This window comes from Oncorhynchus clarkii, chromosome 9 (genome assembly GCF_045791955.1).
Source record: "Oncorhynchus clarkii lewisi isolate Uvic-CL-2024 chromosome 9, UVic_Ocla_1.0, whole genome shotgun sequence".
NCBI classification, from domain to species: domain Eukaryota; kingdom Metazoa; phylum Chordata; class Actinopteri; order Salmoniformes; family Salmonidae; genus Oncorhynchus; species Oncorhynchus clarkii.
The window spans coordinates 52,608,899-52,627,853 of NC_092155.1; the positions used below are offsets into that span (position 1 = coordinate 52,608,899).

The window sequence follows — 18,955 nt, forward strand, 5'->3', positions numbered from 1 at the left end:
TTTAAATGTTGACAAGTGATAGAGTGAAACATATCATTATCTTGAATACTATAACAACTGCAGCAACCTTAGCCATTTATTAGGAATGCCAACCTTCTGTTGAATGGAATTGGGTCATGCCATGATTTTGACAGGAAATTAAAATGAAAACTGACCTAAATTTGACCAATGCCCTAACACGATTTTACAGCATACACAGCTTGTATACCTTCTACTGTACTATCGATGTGTATAGGGTGATTTCATTATAATTTGTATTTACATTTTTTAGAATTTCACTAGCATATAATTATTTCAATTATTAAATTAGTCTTTTACATTTAATTTACTAGCAGACAGTTTTCCAAAGCAGGGATGGAAACACCTGTAATATGTTTGATCCTATCATTTACAAAAACACATTAGACATCAGTATTAACATTATAAAATGCAATCAACCACAGTAACATTCACACATTGCATACAAAGCCAACTTTTGTTTTCTACAATATATACAGTGTTGTGAAGTATTAAAAGGGCAGTGCCATCAAAAACTTGATTTCCTGTTATTCTGATGATATTTCCACACTGAGGTCGAATAACACTATGAAGTTGTGAAAATGATGTAACAGATTTTTTTAAAGAATGTCTGGAATTTCAGCCTGTTCAGGTGGGATGAAGTTTTTGACCAAGATCATGACATCACAATCAGATCTTATTATTCTGACCAATGACCAGTCATATTTTATTTGCATGCGTAATCCTCCTACTTTGAAGGGGTAAGCTGAGTAGGCTCTAGAGCAGGGGTACTCAACTCTTACCCTACGAGGTCCAGAGCCTGCTGGTTTTCTGTTCTACCTGATAATTGCACACACCTGGTGTCCCAGGTCTAAATCAGTCCCTGATTATAGGAGAACAATTTAAAAAACACAGTGGAACTGTCTTCGAGGTCCAGAGTTGAGTGAAGGGGTCTAGACAATTATATCCGACAATCAGGGCTGTGTATTTATAGTAAATATATTTTAATTTGTATCAACGCCCAAACGATCAGACTGAGAATTTCAATGTCGAAAGGAGTCTCAGAGAAATAAATGACAAAAAATATATTTGGAGTTATTTTCATGAAATAAACAAACACAGTGATGTATTAGACATACAGTGATGATTTAAAAATACAATTAAAAACACTTTTAACATTGTGAAAATTAAATATACAAAAGTAGGCACAAGTAATTATGTAATGGTAATCAATGAGGGGATATGCAGTCTATAGAAAATAATACACAACGTGGAAGGTGTGTGCCAAGGTGCGCAGCAGAGTGGCACTAACCTTCCACGGAGTTGCATTATTTTCCATAGAATGCATAGAGCTCAGGGTTGATTATCCCACTTACACCACGGCTATAATGCCTTTGTCTCTTTTCGACTCCTGACATGTTCATTACTATGAGACAGCTGGAGATAGAATTTGAATATTGAAACAATGTTGCAAATGTCAGACAGCAAGGTTTATACACATCTCCGCTGTTGAAAACAAAATGTTAGTCTAAAATAAATGTGAGATAATGTAGTGGAGATCAAGTTTATAAATTGCTTGGCAGGGTTGACGAGACAGTGGATTGAGCAGTCAGATGGAACAGAGTAAATACAGTTGCGGCCAAAGGTTTTGAGAATGACACAAATATTAATTTTCACAAAGTCTGCTGCCTCAGCTTGTATGATGGCAATTTACATATACTCCAGAATGTTATGAAGAGTGGTCAGATGAATTGCAATTAATTGCAAAGTCCCTCTTTACCATGTAAATGAACTGAATCCCCAAAAACATTTCTACTGCATTTCAGCCCTGCCACAAAAGGACCAGCTGACATCATGTCAGTGATTATTTTGTTAACACAGGTGTGAGTGTTGACGAGGACAAGGCTGGAGATCACTCTGTCATGCTGATTGAGTTCAAATAACAGACTGGAAGCTTCAAAAAGAGGATGGTGCTTGGAATCATTGTTCTTCCTCTGTCAACCATGTTTAACTGCAAGGAAACAGGTGCCGTCATCATTGCTTTGCACAAAAATGGCTTCACGGGCAAGGATATTGCTGCCAGTAAGACTGCACCTAAATCAACCATTTATCGGATCATCCAGAACTTAAAGGAGAGCGGTTCAATTGTTGTGAAGAAGGCTTCAGGGCGCCCAAGAAAGTCCAGCAAGCGCCAGGACCGTCAACTAAATTTGATTCAGCTGTGGGATCGGGGTACCACCAGAGCTTGCTTAGGAATTGCAGCAGGCAGGTGTGAGTGCATCTGCACGCACAGTGAGGCAAAGACTTTTGGAGGATGGCCTGGTGTCAAGAAGGGCAGCAAAGAAGCCACTTCTCTCCAGGAAAAACATTAGGGACAGACTGATATTCTGCAAAAGGTACAGGGATTGGACTGCTGATGACTGGGGTAAAGTAATTTTCTTTGATGAATCTCCTTTCCGATTGTTTGGGGCATACGGAAAAAAGCTTGTCCGGAGAAGACAAGGTGAGCGCTACCATCAGCCCTGTGTCATGCCAACAGTAAAGCATCCTGAGACCATTCATGTGTGGGGTTGTTTCTCAGCCAAGGGAGTAGGCTCACTCACACTAAGAACACAGCCATGAATAAAGAATGGTACCAACACAACACAGAGCAACTTCTCCCAACCATCCAGGAACAGTTTGGTGACGAACAATGCCTTTTCCAGCATGATGGAGCACCTTGAGTCCATGGCCAGGAATCTCCCCAGACCTTAATCCCATTGAGAACTTGTGGACAATCCTCAAGAGGCGGGTGGACAAACAAAAACCCACAAGCATTGATTATGCAAGAATGGGCTGCCATAAGTCAGGATGTGGCCCAGAAGTTAATTGACAGCATGCCATGGTGGATTGCAGAGGTCTTGAAAAAGAAGGGTCAACACTGCAAATATTGACTCTTTGCATCAACTTCATCTAATTGTCAATAAAAGCCTTTGACACTTATCAAATGCTTATAATTATACTTCAGTTTTCCATATTAACATCTGACAAAAATATCTAAAGACACTGAAGCAACAAACTTTGTAGAAATTAATATTTGTGTCATTCTCAAAACTTTTGGCCACGAATATAGGCATTTTAACATCATAGATTTAGCCGGTGGTAAATGGTGGAATAGACACCATTTACGGTTTTAACCAATCAGCATTCACGATTAGACCTTGTAGCCCACGCTATATTACCTCGGTAGAATTCGATGGCTATAGTTCATTCTTACATGTTCGGTTTGAGCTGCTTTTGAAAGCAAAAGTTTAATAAAAAAATGTATACCAGCAAATGAACACATTTCTAGTGGCAAATGTGCTAAATTATAGCCCTGGTATGAAAGGGATTATCAACTCTGGGTTTTCTGGAAAATAATCTGTGGAACACAACTTCCAGGTCCTTCATTATTTTCCATAGAACGCAGAGCAACTCATTGATTATCCCTTACATAATACACACTCTAGAATACAAGCCAATCATAAACAAGTATTCAACAATACCGTGGTATAAAGAATGTTTATGCCTCATATCTGTTGACCTTTTCTAAGAAAGTAAAAACATAAGAAATCATGCATCGTTATTAATGATATATGTGTCTGCTGTCTACCTTTTCTTTTTAAAGATATATATAGTGTATTTACAGTAACAGTCAAAAGTTTGGACACACCTACTCATTCAAGGGTCTTTCTTTATTTTTACTATTTTCTACATTGTAGAATAAGAAAGACATCTAAACTATGAAATAACACATATGGAAAAAGTAGCAACCAAAACATTGTTAAATCAAAATGCAAAAGTGCCTTGTTGAAAATTAATTTGCGGAATTTCTTTCCTTCTTAATGCGTTTGAGCCAATCAGTTGTGTTGTGACAAGGTAGGCGTGGTGTGACGTGGTAAGGTTGGACCCAGGTGCAGAGAAGAGACCAGAAAAAACAACAAACACTAAGTATCGAAAATTCACTCAGGAAACAAATGCACACAGTAAACAATTAAAGTTTCTGCAAAGGACCACAGAAAACACACCTCTTTAAGCAGGGACACAATTATGAAATAATAAGACACACCTGCCTCCCTCTGGTGCCAGGAGGAACCATGACAGGTGGTATACAGAAGATAGCCCATATTAAGTCCATATTATGGCAAGCACAGCTCAAATTAGCAAAGAGAGACAACAGTCCATCATTACTTTAAGACATAAAGGTCAGTCAAAACGGAACATTTCAAGAACTTTGAAAGTTTATTCAAGTGCAAGTTCAACCATCAAGCGCTATAATGAAATTGGCTCTCACGAGGACCTCCACAAGAAAGGAAGACCCAGAGTTACCTCTGCAGCAGAGGATAAGTTCATTAGAGTTACCAGCCTCAGAAAGCAGCCTAAATAAAAGTCACAGACACATCAACTGTTCAGAGGAGAATCAGTGTGAATCAGGCCTTCATGATCGAATTGCTGTAAAGAAACCACTACTAAAGGACACCAATAACAAGAAAAGACTTGCTTGGGCCAAGAAACACGAGCAATGGAAATTAGACCGGCGGATATCTGTCCTTTGGTCTGATGAGTCCAAATTGGAGGTTTTTGGTTCCAACCGCCATGTTTTGAGACACAGAGTAGGTGAACAGATGACCTCCACATGTGTGATTCCCACCGTGAAGCATTGAGGAGGAGGTGTGATGGTGCTTTGTTTGTGACACAGTCAGTGATTTACTTAGAATTCAAGGCACACTTAACCAGCATGGCTACCATTGCATTCTGCAGCGATACGCCATCCAATCTGGTTTGCGCTTAGTGGGACTATATTTTGTTTTTCAACAGCACAGTGGCCTAACACACATCCAGGCTGTGTAAGGGCTGTTTGACCAAGAAGGAGAGTGATGGAGTGCTGCATCAGATGACCTGGCCTCCACAATCACCGTACCTCAACCCAATTGAGATGGTTTGGGATGAGTTGGACGACAGACTGAAGGAAAAGCAGCCAACAAGTGCTCAATATATGTGGGAACTCCTTCAAAGCTGTTGGAAAAGCATTCCAGGTGAAGCTGGTTGAGAGAATGCAAATAACGTGCAAGCTGTCATCAAGGAAAAGGGTGGCTACTTTGAAGCATCTAAAATAGAAAATATAATTTGATTTGTTTAACAGTTTTTTTGGTTACTACAGTACATGTTTTCATATGTGTTATTTCATAGTTTTGATGTCTTAACTATTATTCTACAATATAGAAAATAGTGAAAATAAAGAAAAACCCTTGAATGAGTAGGTGTCCAAACTTTTGACTGGTACTGTATATTGAAACTGCAGATATCCAATCCTGTCTACAAGAATGTGAAAACATTTCCTAATGAATCCGTCACAATGTGGAGGTACAAAATAAATATGCATCATATACAATTGTGATTGACAGGAATTTAACATTTCTGATCAACGTCATGCATCACACAGATGATGCCATTCATTTCCTTTTGCTGTCACACACCCTTCAGAGAGAAGTCCGAAGGAAGCATTCGTCTCTTCACGCAGTGACTGGACTGGGTCTTACAGAGCCTCTGTTTTTGTGACCAGAGTATTCACCGATAAATGAGCCATCTTCGTTGAACTGGCATTCTTCTTCGTCCCCATAGTCGCTGTCCCCTCCCATGCCCCGATCCAGGGAACATTGGCTAGCCTTCAGTGGGTTTTCCTCACTGTCACACAGCACAAAGGACAGAGGCTCATTTTGGTTACACACACACACACACACACACACACACACACACACACACACACACACACACACACACACACACACACACACACACACACACACACACACACACACACACACACACACACACACACACACACACACACACACACACAATTTTGGCTGCTATTTTAGATTTCATGTTAGTCTTAAGGCGTCAGTATGCTTCAGTCTGGCTGGCGTGAAAGCATACTCCCTTAAGACTTTCACTTCAAATACAAGAAAAAAGCAGCCACAGTGCTGTTATTCGATTTTGAGATTCCGTAGCCAGTATACGCTTCCTCAAAATAGTCCGAATGAATCTAAGATAACTCAAGAAATCTGTCATTAATTTAGACGTTTTTGCAGAGGAGATCTTAATCACACAATTTTATATCTAACTTCGATTTTTGGTGCACTATCTCTCAATGAACAACAAAGACTTTATTGAAGAATCCTTAATGTTATTGTCAGTCGACTAAAAGTCTGGACCCTTTTAGTCTAGTTTCAGTCAGTCATTTTTTTCATTGAATAATTTATATTTACCTCTAACTTCCTGTGTTAAGAGATGCTTAAATTCAGATAGCCTTGTCCAACTACAATAACCTCCTATATCTTAGCTGGCAACATTGCTATTGTGGTAGATTGTAGCATACTCTATGGTTAATCCTGGCTATGGTTAAATAGCTGGATAAAGTTGAAACAATTTACAGCTCCAATTCTCTCCTCGTCATAACCATCTGAGGGGGATGAATTACAATGATTCACTTAAAGAGGGAAGTATCTGAGCTTTCCAACAATGACAGAATTATTACAGTAATACTATATCCCAGGCGTTGTCTTAGAAAGGCCTGAAAAATTGACAAAGACTCTTCTCCATGCTCCCGTCCAGTAGGTGGTACATCAAGGCTCAGACCAACAGACTCCTAAACAGCTTCCATCCCCTGGCTATAAGACCGTTAAATGGCTAAAAACTACTGCTCTCCCTCTCCCACAGACTATCCACACTGACTCTATGCCCATCCACAGATCTCTACCCACTCAGACACAACCTACGCTGCTGCTAAAAATATTATTGATGAGATGTATTACCCCATTACGCTGCTGTCCATTGATTATCAATTTCCAATAACATTTATATATTTATCCTGCTACTGGTCACTATTACTCCTGTTTACATTTGGAAAGTATTCAGACCTCATGACTTTTTCCACATTATATTACGTTACAGCCTAATTCTAAAATTGATTAAATAAAACATTTTCCTCATCAATCAACATACAATACCCCAAAATGACAGCAAAAACAGTTTTTTGCTGCAAATATATTAGCAAATAAAAAACAGAAATACCTTATTTACATAAGTATTCAGACCCTTTGCTTTGAGAGTGTAGTGCATCCTGTTTCCTTTCATCATCCTTGAGATGTTTCTGCAACTTGATTGGAGTCCACCTGTGGTAAATTCAAATGATTGGACATGATTTGGAAGAGACACACCTGCCTATATAAGGTCCCACAGTTGACAGTGCGTGTCAGAGTAAATACCAAGACATGGGGTCAAAGGAATTGTCCATAGAGCTCAGAGACAGGATTGTGTCAAGACACAGATCTGGGGAAGGATACCAAACAATTTCTGCAGCATTGAAGGTCCCCAAGAACACAGTTGAATGGAAGAAGTTGGGAACCACTAAGACTCTTCCTAGAGCTGGCAATCGGGGGAGAAGGGCCTTGGTCAGGGAGGTGACCAAGAACCCAATGTCACTCTGACAGAACTCCAAAGTTCCTCTGTGGAGATGGGAGAATCTTCCAGAAGGACAACCATCTCTGCAGCACTCCACCAATCAGGCCTTTATGGTAGAGTGGGCAGACGGAAGCCAGTCCTCAGTGAAAGGCACATGACAGCCCGCTTGGAGATGGCCAAAAGGCACATAAAGACTCAAAAGGCACAACAAGATTCTCTGGTCTGATGAAACCAATATTGAACTCTTTGGCCTGAATACCAAGCATCACATCTGAAGGAAACCTGGGACCATCCCTACGGTGAAGCATGGTGGTGGCAAGTTGTCTAGCAGAAGGGACCAGGAGACTAGTCAGGATCGAAGGAAAGATGAATGGAGCAAAGTACATAGAGATCTTTGATGATCCAGAGCGCTCAGGACCTCAGACTGGGGCGAAGGTTCACTTCCAACAGGACAACGACCCTAAGCACACAGCCAAGACAATGCAGGAGTGGCTTCGGGACAAGTCTCTGAATGTCCTTGAGTGGCCCAGCCAGAGCCCAGACTTGAACCAGATTGAGCATCTCTGGAGAGACCTGACAGAGCTTGACAGGATCTGCAAAGAAGAATGGGAGAAACTCCCCAAATACAGTTGTGCCAAGCTTGTACCGTCACACAGAAGAAGAGTCGAGGCTGTAATCGCTGCTGAAGATGCTTCAACAAAGTACTGAGTAAAGGGTCTGAATACTTACAGTATGTAAAAGGTGATATTACATTTTTTATACATTGGCAAAAATGTCTAAAAACCTGTTTTGGATTTGTCATTGTGGGGTCTTGTGTGTAGATTGAGGGGGGGACAATTGAATCCATTTTAGAATAAGTCTGTAAAGTAACAACATGTGGAAAAAGTCAAGCGGTCTGAATACTTTCCAAATGAACTGTATATATTACCATGCATATATTCCTGCTACCAGTCACTTTTCAGCTCAGTTCACATATATATCCTACTACCAGTCACTTTTTATGTATAAACCCACAACCACTCCAGTACCCCTGTACATTGAATAAGATACTGGCACTGATGTTTTTTTTTTAAACTCACATCATAGTTCTTGTGTGTTTTTTATTGTATTTTATGTTCTATTATTATCTACAGTATATTATTATTGTTATCATCACTGCATTGTTGGGAAAGAGCTCTCAAGATAAGAATTTCACTGAAGGGGAGAGTAGAGGTAAGTTGAGCCGAATGGTTAAGCTGAGCCGAATGGTTAAACTGAGCCGATGGGTTAAGCTGAGCCTCCCTTGTTTCTAGGAAAACATACACAAAATGTATAATTTGATCAAATATTTAGGAAGTGGTCATCATTTTCATTGAGTCTGTGAAGGAAGAAACCACATGGAAAAAGTGGTAAGCAAGTCCAAAAAACAGATTTTAACAAAGTCAAAAGAATGTATTGTACCTAAACCAAAGTAGATACTATTGTTCTATACATCAGTTGGCATCTCTATAAGCTTCAATAAACCTAGCATGAAAGTGTATATTAGCCCTATGCGGGCTAATATAGTCCAAATGTTTGCCGTGGGGTAAGTTGAGCCAATGGCCATGAGGTATATTGAGCCAATGGCTGAGCAAATGGCAAGTTGAGCAAATTGAAGTGTTTTCTTCCCAGGCGTAATTCAAGGCATTATCGCTGGGATATGAGGTCACAACAGGGCCTGGCATATGTTAAAAGTGTTTTAAAAAGTACAACGTGGTTGTTAGGTGTTAAGCCTGTGTTAAGAGATGCTTACAATTATTCAAAGACAAAAAGCTATTGTGATTGTGTGGAACTGTGTTTGGGAAAAAAAGGAGACATGATTTGAAAACAAAAATGTTATTTCACCTTTATTTAACCAGGTAGGCAAGTTGAGAACAAGTTCTCATTTACAATTGCGACCTGGTCAAGATAAAGCAAAGCAGTTCGACACATACAACAACACAGAGTTACATATGGAGTAAAACAAACATACAGTCAATAATACAATAGAAAAATAAGTCTATATACAATGTGAGCAAATGAGGTGAGATAAGGGAGGTAAAGGCAAAAAAAGGCCATGGTGGCGAAGTAAATACAATATAGCAAGTAAAACACTGGAATGGTAGATTTGCAGTGGAAGAATGTGCAAAGTAGAAATAGAAATAATAGGGTGCAAAGGAGCAAAATAAATAAATAAATACATTAGGGGAAGAGGTAGTTGTTTGTGCTAAATTATATAGTAGATGGGCTATGTACAAGTGCAGAAATCTGTGATCTGCTCTGACAGCTGGTGCTTAAAGCTAGTGAGGGGGATAAGTGTTTCCAGTTTCAGAGATTTTTGCAGTTCGTTCCAGTCATTGGCAGCAGAGAACTGGAAGGAGAGGCGGCCAAAGGAGGAATTGGTTTTGGGGGTGACCAGAGAGATATACCTGATGGAGCGCGTGCTGCTATGGTGACCAGCGAGCTGAGATAAGGGGGGACTTTACCTAGCAGGGTCTTGTAGATGACGTGGAGCCAGTGGGTTTGTCGCCGAGTATGAAGCGAGGGCCAGCCAACGAGAGTGTATAGGTCGCAGTGGTGGGTAGTATATGGGGCTTTGGTGACAAAACGGATGGCACTGCATCCAATTTATTGAGTAGGGTATTGGAGGCTATTATGTAAATGACATCGTCGAAGTCGAGGATCAGTAGGATGGTCAGTTTTACGAGGGTATGTTTGGGAGCATGAGTGAAGGATGCTTTGTTTGCGAAATAGGAAGCCAATTCTAAATTTAACTTTGGATTGGAGATGTTTGATGTGAGTCTGGAAGGAGAGTTTACAGTCTAACCAGACACCTAGGTATTTGTAGTTGTCCACATATTCTAAGTCAGAACCGTCCAGAGTAGTGATGCTGGACGGGCGGGCAGGTGCAGGCATCGATCGGTTGAAAAGCATGCACTTAGTTTTACTTGTATTTAAGAGCAGTTGGAGGCCACGGAAGGAGAGTTGTATGGCATTGAAGCTCGTCTGGAGGGTTGATAACACAGTGTCCAAAGAAAGGCCAGAAGTATACAGAATGGTGTTGTCTGCGTAGAGGTGGATCAGAGACTCACCAGCAGCAAGAGCGACATCATTGATGTATACAGAGAAGAGAGTCGGTCCAATAATTGAACCCTGAGGCACCCCCATAGAGACTGCCAGAGGCCCAGACAACATGCCCCCCGATTTGACACACTGAACTCTATCAGAGAAGAAGTTGGTGAACCAGGTGAGGCAATCATTTGAGAAACCAAGGCTATCGAGTCTGCCGATGAGGATGTGGTGATTGACAGAGTCGAAAGTCTTGGCCAGGTCAATGAATACGGCTGCACAGTATTGTTTCTTATCGATGGCGGTTAAGATATCGTTTAGGACCTTGAGCGTGGCTGAGGTGCACCCATGACCAGCTCTGAAACCAGATTGCATAGCGGAGAAGGTATGGTGGGATTCGAAATGGTCGGTAATCTGTTTGTTGACTTGGCTTTCGAAGACATTAGAAAGGCTGGGTAGGATAGATATAGGTCTGTGGCAGTTTGGGTCAAGAGTGACCCCCCCCCCTTTGAAGAGGGGGATGACCGCAGCTGCTTTCCAATCTTTGGGAATCTCAGACGACACGAAAGAGAGGTTGAACAGGCTAGTAATAGGGGTTGCAACAATTTCGGCAGATAATTTTAGAAAGAAAGGGTCCAGATTATCTAGCCCGGCTGATTTGTAGGGGTCCAGATTTTGCAGCTCTTTCAGAACATCAGCTGACTGGATTTGGGAGAAGGAGAAATGGGAAAGGCTTGGGCAAGTTGCTGTGGGGGGTGCAGTGCTGTTGACTGGGGTAGGGGTAGCCAGGTGGAAAGCCTGGCCAGCCGTTGAAAAATGCTTCTTGAAATTCTCAATTATAGTGGATTTATCGGTGGTGACAGAGTTTCCTATCCTCAGTGCAGTGGCAGCTGGGAGGAGGTGTTCTTATTCTCCATGGACTTTACAGTGTCCCAGAACTTTTTTGAGTTTGTGTTGCAGGAAGCAAACTTCTGCCTGAAAAAGCTAGCCTTGGCTTTTCTTTTTTTTTGTACCCCTTTTTCTCCCCAATTTCGTGGTATCCAATTGTTAGTAGCTACTATCTTGTCTCATCGCTACAATTTCCGTACGGGCTCGGGAGAGACGAAGGTTGAAGGTCATGCATCCTCCGATACACAACCTAACCAAGCCGCAGTGCTTCTTAACACAGCACGCATCCAACCTGGAAGCCAGCCACACCAATGTGTTGGAGGAAACACCATGCACATGGCAACCTTGGTTGGCGTGCACTGTGCCCGGCCCGCCAAAGGAGTCATTGGTGTGCGATGAGACAAGGATATCCCTACCGGCCAAACCCTCCCTAACCCGGACGACGCTAGGCCAATTGTGCGTCGCACCACGGACCTCCCGGTCGTGGCTCGTTATGACAGGGCCTGGGCATGAACCCAGAGTCTCTGGTGGCACAGCTGGCGCTGTAGTACGGCGCCCTTGGCCACTGTGCCACCCGGGAGGCCCCAGCCTTGGCTTTTCTAACTGCCTGTGTATATTGGTTTCTAACTTCCCTGAAAAGTTGCATATCACGGGGGCTGTTCGAAGCTAATGCAGAACGCCATAGGATGTTTTTGTGTTGGTTAAGGGCAGTCAGAAACCAAGGGCTATATCTGTTACTGGTTCTAAATTTCTTGAATGGGGCATGCTTATTTAAGATGGTGAGGAAGGCATTTAAAAAAACCAGGCATCCTCCACTAACGTGATGAGGTCAATATCCTTCCAGGATACCGGGGCCAGGTCGATTAGAAAGGTCTGTTCGCTGAAGTGTTTCAGGGAGCGATTGACAGTGATGAGTGGAGGTCGTTTGACCGCTGACCCATTAAGGATGCAGGCAATGAGGCAGTGATTGCCGAGATCTTGGTTAAAAACAGCAGAGGTGTATTTAGAGGGCAAGTTGGTTAGGATGATATCTATGAGGGTGCCCGTGTTTACGTCTTTGGCGTGGTACATGGTAGGTTCATTGATAATTTGTGTGAGATTGAGGGCATCAAGCTTAGATTGTAGGATGGCTGGGGTGTTAAGCATGTTCCAGTTTAGGTCACCTAGCAGCACGAGCTCTGAAGATAGATGGGGGGCAATCAGTTCACATATGGTGTCCAGAGCACAGCTGGGGGCAGAGGGTGGTCTATAGCAGGCGGCAACGGTGAGAGACTTGTTTTTAGAGAGGTGGATTTTTAAAAGTAGAAGTTCAAATTGTTTGGGTACAGACCTGGATAGTAAGGACAGAACTCTGCAGGCTATCTCTGCAGTAGATTGCAACACCGCCCCCTTTGGTCGTTCTATCTTGTCTGAAAATGTTGTAGTTAGGGATGGAGATTTCAGAGGTTTTGGTGGTCTTCCTAAGCCAGGATTCAGACACAGCTAGGACATCCGAGTTGGCAGAGTGTGCTAAACCAGTGAATAAAACAAACTTAGGGAGTAGGATTCTAATGTTAACATGGATGAAACCAAGGCTATTACGGTTACAGACATCATCAAAAGAGAGCGCCTGGGGAATAGGAGTGGAGCTAGGCACTGCAGGGCCTGGATTCACCTCTACATCACCAGAGGAACAGAGTAGGATAAGGGTACGGCTAAAAGCTATCAGAATTGGTCGTCTAGGACATCTGGAACAGAGAATAAAAGGAGCAGGTTTCTGGGGGCGATAAAATAGCTTCAAGGTATAATGTACAGACAAAGGTATGGTAGGATGTTAATACAGTTGAGGTAAACCTAGGTATTGAGTGATGATGAGAGATATTGTCTCTAGAAACATCATTGAAACCAGGTGATGTCATCGCATGTGTGGGTGGTGGAACTGAAAGATTGGATAAGGTATAATGAGCAGGGCTAGAGGCTCTACAGTGAAATAAGCCAATAAACACTAACCAGAACAGCAATGGACAAGGCATATTGACATTAAGGAGAGGCATGCTTAGCCGAGTGATCATAAGGGTCCAGTGAGTAGTGAGGATGGTTGGGGTCACGGCGATTCAGCCAGCTAGCCAGGCCATGGGTAGCAAGCTGGCAGATGATGGAGATCTGTTTTTAGCCACCTCGTGCGTTTCCATCTGTAGATTAGTGGGGTTCTGTGTGGTAGAGGGGACCAATCCAATTGGCAAAATAGACATAGTTATAGTGACCCAAGAAAATTGTCCGATGGCCCTATTCAGATAGCAGCCGATAAGACAGCTAACGATTAGCGGGCCGCAGATGGGCGTTCAGGTAACGACGGAGGGGCCAGTTGGATAACTCCCTCGGGCAGATAACGTTGGTATTCCAGTCGTGAAGGCCCGGTGGGGCTCCGCGTCAGCAGTAAAACGGGTCTGGATAAGTGATTGTAGCTCAGGAGTGGCTGATAGAACTCTTCAGCTGGCTAGCTCCTGAATAATTTATGTTTGCTCCGGGACCGACGTAAGCCAATAGTCACTCGGATAGCAGCTAGCTAGCTGCAAGATCCAGGTGTAAATGTCCAGAGCTTGCGGTAAAAATCCGGGGATATGGAGAGAAAATAGGTCCGGTATACTCTGGTTTGAGTTGCGTTGTACAAAACTGGCGATAGATTTTCGAGCTAAAGGATAGCTGATGCCGCCAACCGTGGTTAGCTGAACACTAACGTTAGCCAGTGAACTAGCTTCTGTTGTGGATTTCAGATTTTGAGGTGAATAATACTTTTTTTAAAATATATGAATTGGTGAGGCGGGTTGCAGGGAGAGTGTTTTGAAGTTGAGTTTATAGAAGGAAAAAAATCATATTGTAGGATTTTTTATGAATTTATTTGCAAATTATGGTGGAAAATAAGTATTTGGTCACCTACAAACAAGCAAGATTTCTGGCTCTCACAGACCTGTAACTTCTTCTTTAAGAGGCTCCTCTGTCCTCCACTCGTTACCTGTATTAATGGCACCTGTTTAAACTTGTTATCAGTATAAAAGACACCTGTCCACAACCTCAAACAGTCACACTCCACTATGGCCAAGACCAAAGAGCTGTCAAAGGACACCAGAAACAAAATTGTAGACCTGCACCAGGCTGGGAAGACTGAATCTGCAATAGGTAAGCAACTTGGTTTGAAGAAATCAACTGTGGGAGCAATTATTAGGAAATGGAAGACATACAAGACCACTGATAATCTCCCTCGATCTGGGGCTCCACGCAAGATCTCACCCCGTGGGGTCAAAATGATCACAAGAACGGTGAGCAAAACTCCCAGAACACACACCTAGTGAATGACCTGCAGAGAGCTGGGACCAAAGTAACAAAGCCTACCATCAGTAACACACTACGCCGCCAGGGACGCAAATCCTGCAGTGCCAGACGTGTCCCCCTGCTTAAGCCAGTACATGTCCAGGCCCGTCTGAAGTTTGCTAGATAGCATTTGGATGATCCAGAGGAAGATTGGGAGAATGTCATATGGTCAGATGAAACCAAAATATAACTTTTTGGTAAAAACTCAACTCGTCGTGTTTGGAGGACAAAGAATGCTGAGTTGCATCCAAAGAACACCATACCTACTGTGAAGCATGGTGGTGGAAACATCATGCTTTGGGGCTGTTTTTCTGCAAAGGGACCAGAAAGACTTATCCGTGTATAGGAAAGAATGAATGGGGCCATGTCTCGTGAGATTTTGAGTGAAAACCTCCTTCCATCAGCAAGGGCATTGAAGGTGAAACGTGGCTGGGTCTTTCAGCATGACAATGATCCCAAACACACCGCCCGGGCAACAAAGAAGTGGCTTCGTAAGAAGCATTTCAAGGTCCTGGAGTGGCCTAGTCAGTCTCCAGATCTCAACCCCATAGAACATCTTTGGAGGGAGTTGAAAGTCTGTGTTGCCCAGCAACAGCCCCAAAACATCACTGCTTTAGAGGAGATCTGCTTGGAGGAATGGGCCAAAAGACCAGCAACAGTGTGTGAAAACCTTGTGAATGCTTACAGAAAACGTTTGACCTCTGTCATTGCCAACAAAGGGTATATAACAAAGTATTGAGATAAACTTTTATTATTGACCAAATACTTATTTTCCACCATAATTTGCAAATAAATTCATTAAAAATCCTACAATGTGATTTTCTGGATTTTTTTTCCTCATTTTGCCTGTCTTAGTTGAAGTGTACCTATGATGAAAATTACAGGACTCTCATCTTTTTAAGTGGGAGAACTTGCACAATTGGTGGCTGACTAAATACTTTTTTCCCCCACTGTATATACACGGGACACAACAAGACGAGGACAAAGGACGTCTGACTGCTATGCCATCTTGGAAACTAAAGTTTTAAAAAGGTAGTGGTAATATTTAATTCACTACAGACATTTGTAGGCAGCTTAACTTATCCTGTCCATACCAGGGGTAGGTTTTGTCAAAATACAATTTATTTGAACAAGCTGTTTTCGAAACTGTACTGTTTACATGAATTCTGATTATTTCCAGGGATTCACAACATCCTGAAATGTATATAGATATCATTGTTATAAAGAATACTATATTTCCATTGACGGAGTGATGCTGAATGAAATACTCAACTTACCCTACTCTCCTCTACTGTTTTACACTTGTTGTGTCCTGTGGATGTGGCAAATAAATATTGAAACAGCATTCGTATTTTAAAAATTGGGAAAAAGCCACTGCAACATGGCAATGCAGCTTCTGACGTGATCAGAGCAAAAATGGCCAATATGAAAGTAAGAGGAGATATTATTATTTCTTTACAGACTTTAACAGACTTTGGTTACCAATGTAAGTAGAGCAGTAAAAATAAATGTTTTGTCATACAGTCTGATATACCACGACTGTCAGCCAATCAGCATTCAGCACTCGAACCACACAGTTTATAACAGACCACATACCACGTGTATGAGAAAACATGTATTTTTACTGTTCTAATTAAATTGATAACAAGTTTATAATGCAATAAGACACCTCTGGGTTTTGTGGTATATGGCCCATATGCCACGGCTGAGGGCTGTATCCACAGGCACTCCACATTGCGTCGTGCATAAGAACAGCCCTTAGCCGTGGTATATTGGTCATATACCGCAACCACTCGGGCCTTATTACTTAAATATGGTACACCGCACAGCCCTAACTCCAACAACAGAATGGTGAAGGCGAATACCGGTCATTAAAAATATTAATGAAAGTAAACAGCTGATTGGCCAGCTCAGCCAATGAGCCAACATTACGTCACATTATATAAGTAAATAGCAAGCATTTTTGAAACAGCTGGTTTGATACAAGTTTGAGGTTGAATTTTTGAAGTGTTTTTTCTAAAACGTGTGCTCTGGTCACAAATTCGAGTAAAGGACGAGTCAACATTATTTGGTTATGAGTTAACAGAATATGAACTTTTAAAAAGTGAGATTTTCACTGGACAGTTATTTTAAAAATATTCTGCAAAGGCATGCATGCGTATGCCTGAACAAAACAGATAAAAAGACACTTCATGGCAAATGTAATGTCCATTAGTCTCGTGGAATTCTTGTCTCATCACATTTTCTTCAACTGAAATGAAAACTAATTTGTTATATTTATATATCTCGTCTCGTCATTAGTTTTTGTTCAGGGAAAATAGATAATTAAATGAATTTTTTTTCGTAAAATGTAGTTATAGTTGACTAAATTAAATATGCACTATGTAGAAATAGTATCTAATTTCAGTTTGTGTGACAAAACAAGCAAGTATAGTGTAGAGAATTATTGTACCATCTAAACCATGAATGGGCAACTGGCGCCCTTTTGTAGTTTCTTTAATTTATTTATTACATTTTTTGGGAACTCAGTTGGGGTCTCAACTTACTGTTGAGCATTAGAATACACAAGGCACAATTTCGAAATGTGGTTGTGCATCAGCAGTCACTCAATTTGCCCATGTCAGGAAATTGTTTAGATTGGTAAAATTAGTCTAGCGGCAAACTATCTAAAATTGTAGTAAGCATGGTAGAATTACCGACTGGGGTGGTGCCCTGTCACGTCCTGACCATAGAGAGCCTTTATTTCCTATGGTAGAGTAGGTCAGGGCGTGACTGGGGGTTAGTCTAGTTTATATTTTCTATGTGGGGTTCTAGTTTTGTTTTTATATGTTGGTGATTTTGTATGATTCCCAATTAGAGGCAGCTGGTAATCGTTGTCTCTAATTGGGGATCATATTTAGGTAGCTTGTTTCAACCTGTGTTTTGTGGGATATTGTTTATGGGTAGTTGTATGTCAGCACGCCATTGTCGTCACCTTTCGTTATTCTTTATTGTTTTGTGTGTTTCACTGAATAAAAGATGCCTAACCCAGATCACGTGACATGCCAATTGATCACGTGACATTCCAATTTATCATCAGTTATCATATTAAAAATTTTAAACATTTGCATACCCACTATGGCAAAATGTGTAGAATTACATTAAATGAATTGTAAAACAGATATTGTTTTCTCTCCATCCCATGGCAAAATTAGTAGAATTGCATGAAATGTTAGAAAATTGCAAAATCTTCTCTCCGTCGCAATGCAAAACGTGTAGAATTGCAGCAAACTTGATTTAAAACGGCAATATTTAGCAGAAAATTAACTTAAATAAATGTTTTGTTTTCTTTGCTATCACAAAGGGGCGCCGCTACAATGGGTGGGGAGGTATGGATGTAGCTACACTGACCCACGAGCCACTGCAGCCCCTCATGATGAGTTAAGTTTTTTTTGTAGATACCACCCGCATCAAAGTTGCCCATCCCTGATATAAACCGCTGCGAAATATATTTTCCATAACCAAAATTATTGTATTTTCAGCTGTTTGAAGCTGGTGTACAAAACTGAAAGTAAAAGATGCAAAAACTGAACTTCAAAACGGGAGGCATAGAAATAGCGCACATAGAACATATCTACCGATTCTTAGACTTGCTTTCAATGAGAATGACAGATCCATAACACACATTTCTATGTGAATTTGGTGGGGTCGCCCAAAAAGTGACATATTGCAGCTTTAACACTGATATACACACACTCGCACACAGAAATGCTCACACAAACAAACTCACAGACGTGTGCGCACATGCACACGGAAACACACACAGCTAGCATGGCTTTAACATAGCGGGTGGGGGTGTGGTTTTGATGGGGAAAGGGTGGATGGGGGGCTACTACCGTACAATCCCTTCACTTCACTAATTGCTAATTGCCAAGGCTTCAGGACGGAAGGCAATTTCAAATCTCTTTAGATGGAAATTGCCCGAGTGCTGCTCATTCCGTACAGAGAGGCCATATGCAATCCCAGACAAACAGCCTGTCATTCCTGGTATTCCCAGGGGAGCACGCCGGGGCCAAGGAGATTAGATGCCAATTTAAGACTGGGCACATGGCCAGCTTGCAGGTGTCTCTCGACAAGACAAAGGGTCACCTCAGTACCAAGGATTTCTTATCACCCTCACTAAAGCCCAGGACCA

General features: G+C 41.7%; 1 protein-coding gene across 4 annotated transcripts in view; it reads right to left on the reverse strand.

Annotated features, from left to right (window-relative positions):
- Nucleotides 1-913: 913 nt before the first annotated feature.
- Nucleotides 914-18,955, reverse strand: part of LOC139416530 (neural cell adhesion molecule L1-like protein) — a 135,812-nt gene continuing 117,770 nt past the window's right edge. For 3 of the 4 annotated variants that reach the window (XM_071165236.1, XM_071165234.1, XM_071165233.1), the window contains one exon: nucleotides 3,733-5,700. In XM_071165236.1, the coding sequence (XP_071021337.1) occupies nucleotides 5,529-5,700 (172 nt within the window). In that variant the 3' untranslated portion in view covers nucleotides 3,733-5,528. Of the gene's footprint in view, nucleotides 5,701-18,955 lie in introns of all 4 variants that reach the window. The other variant, XM_071165235.1, reaches the window with a different exon arrangement.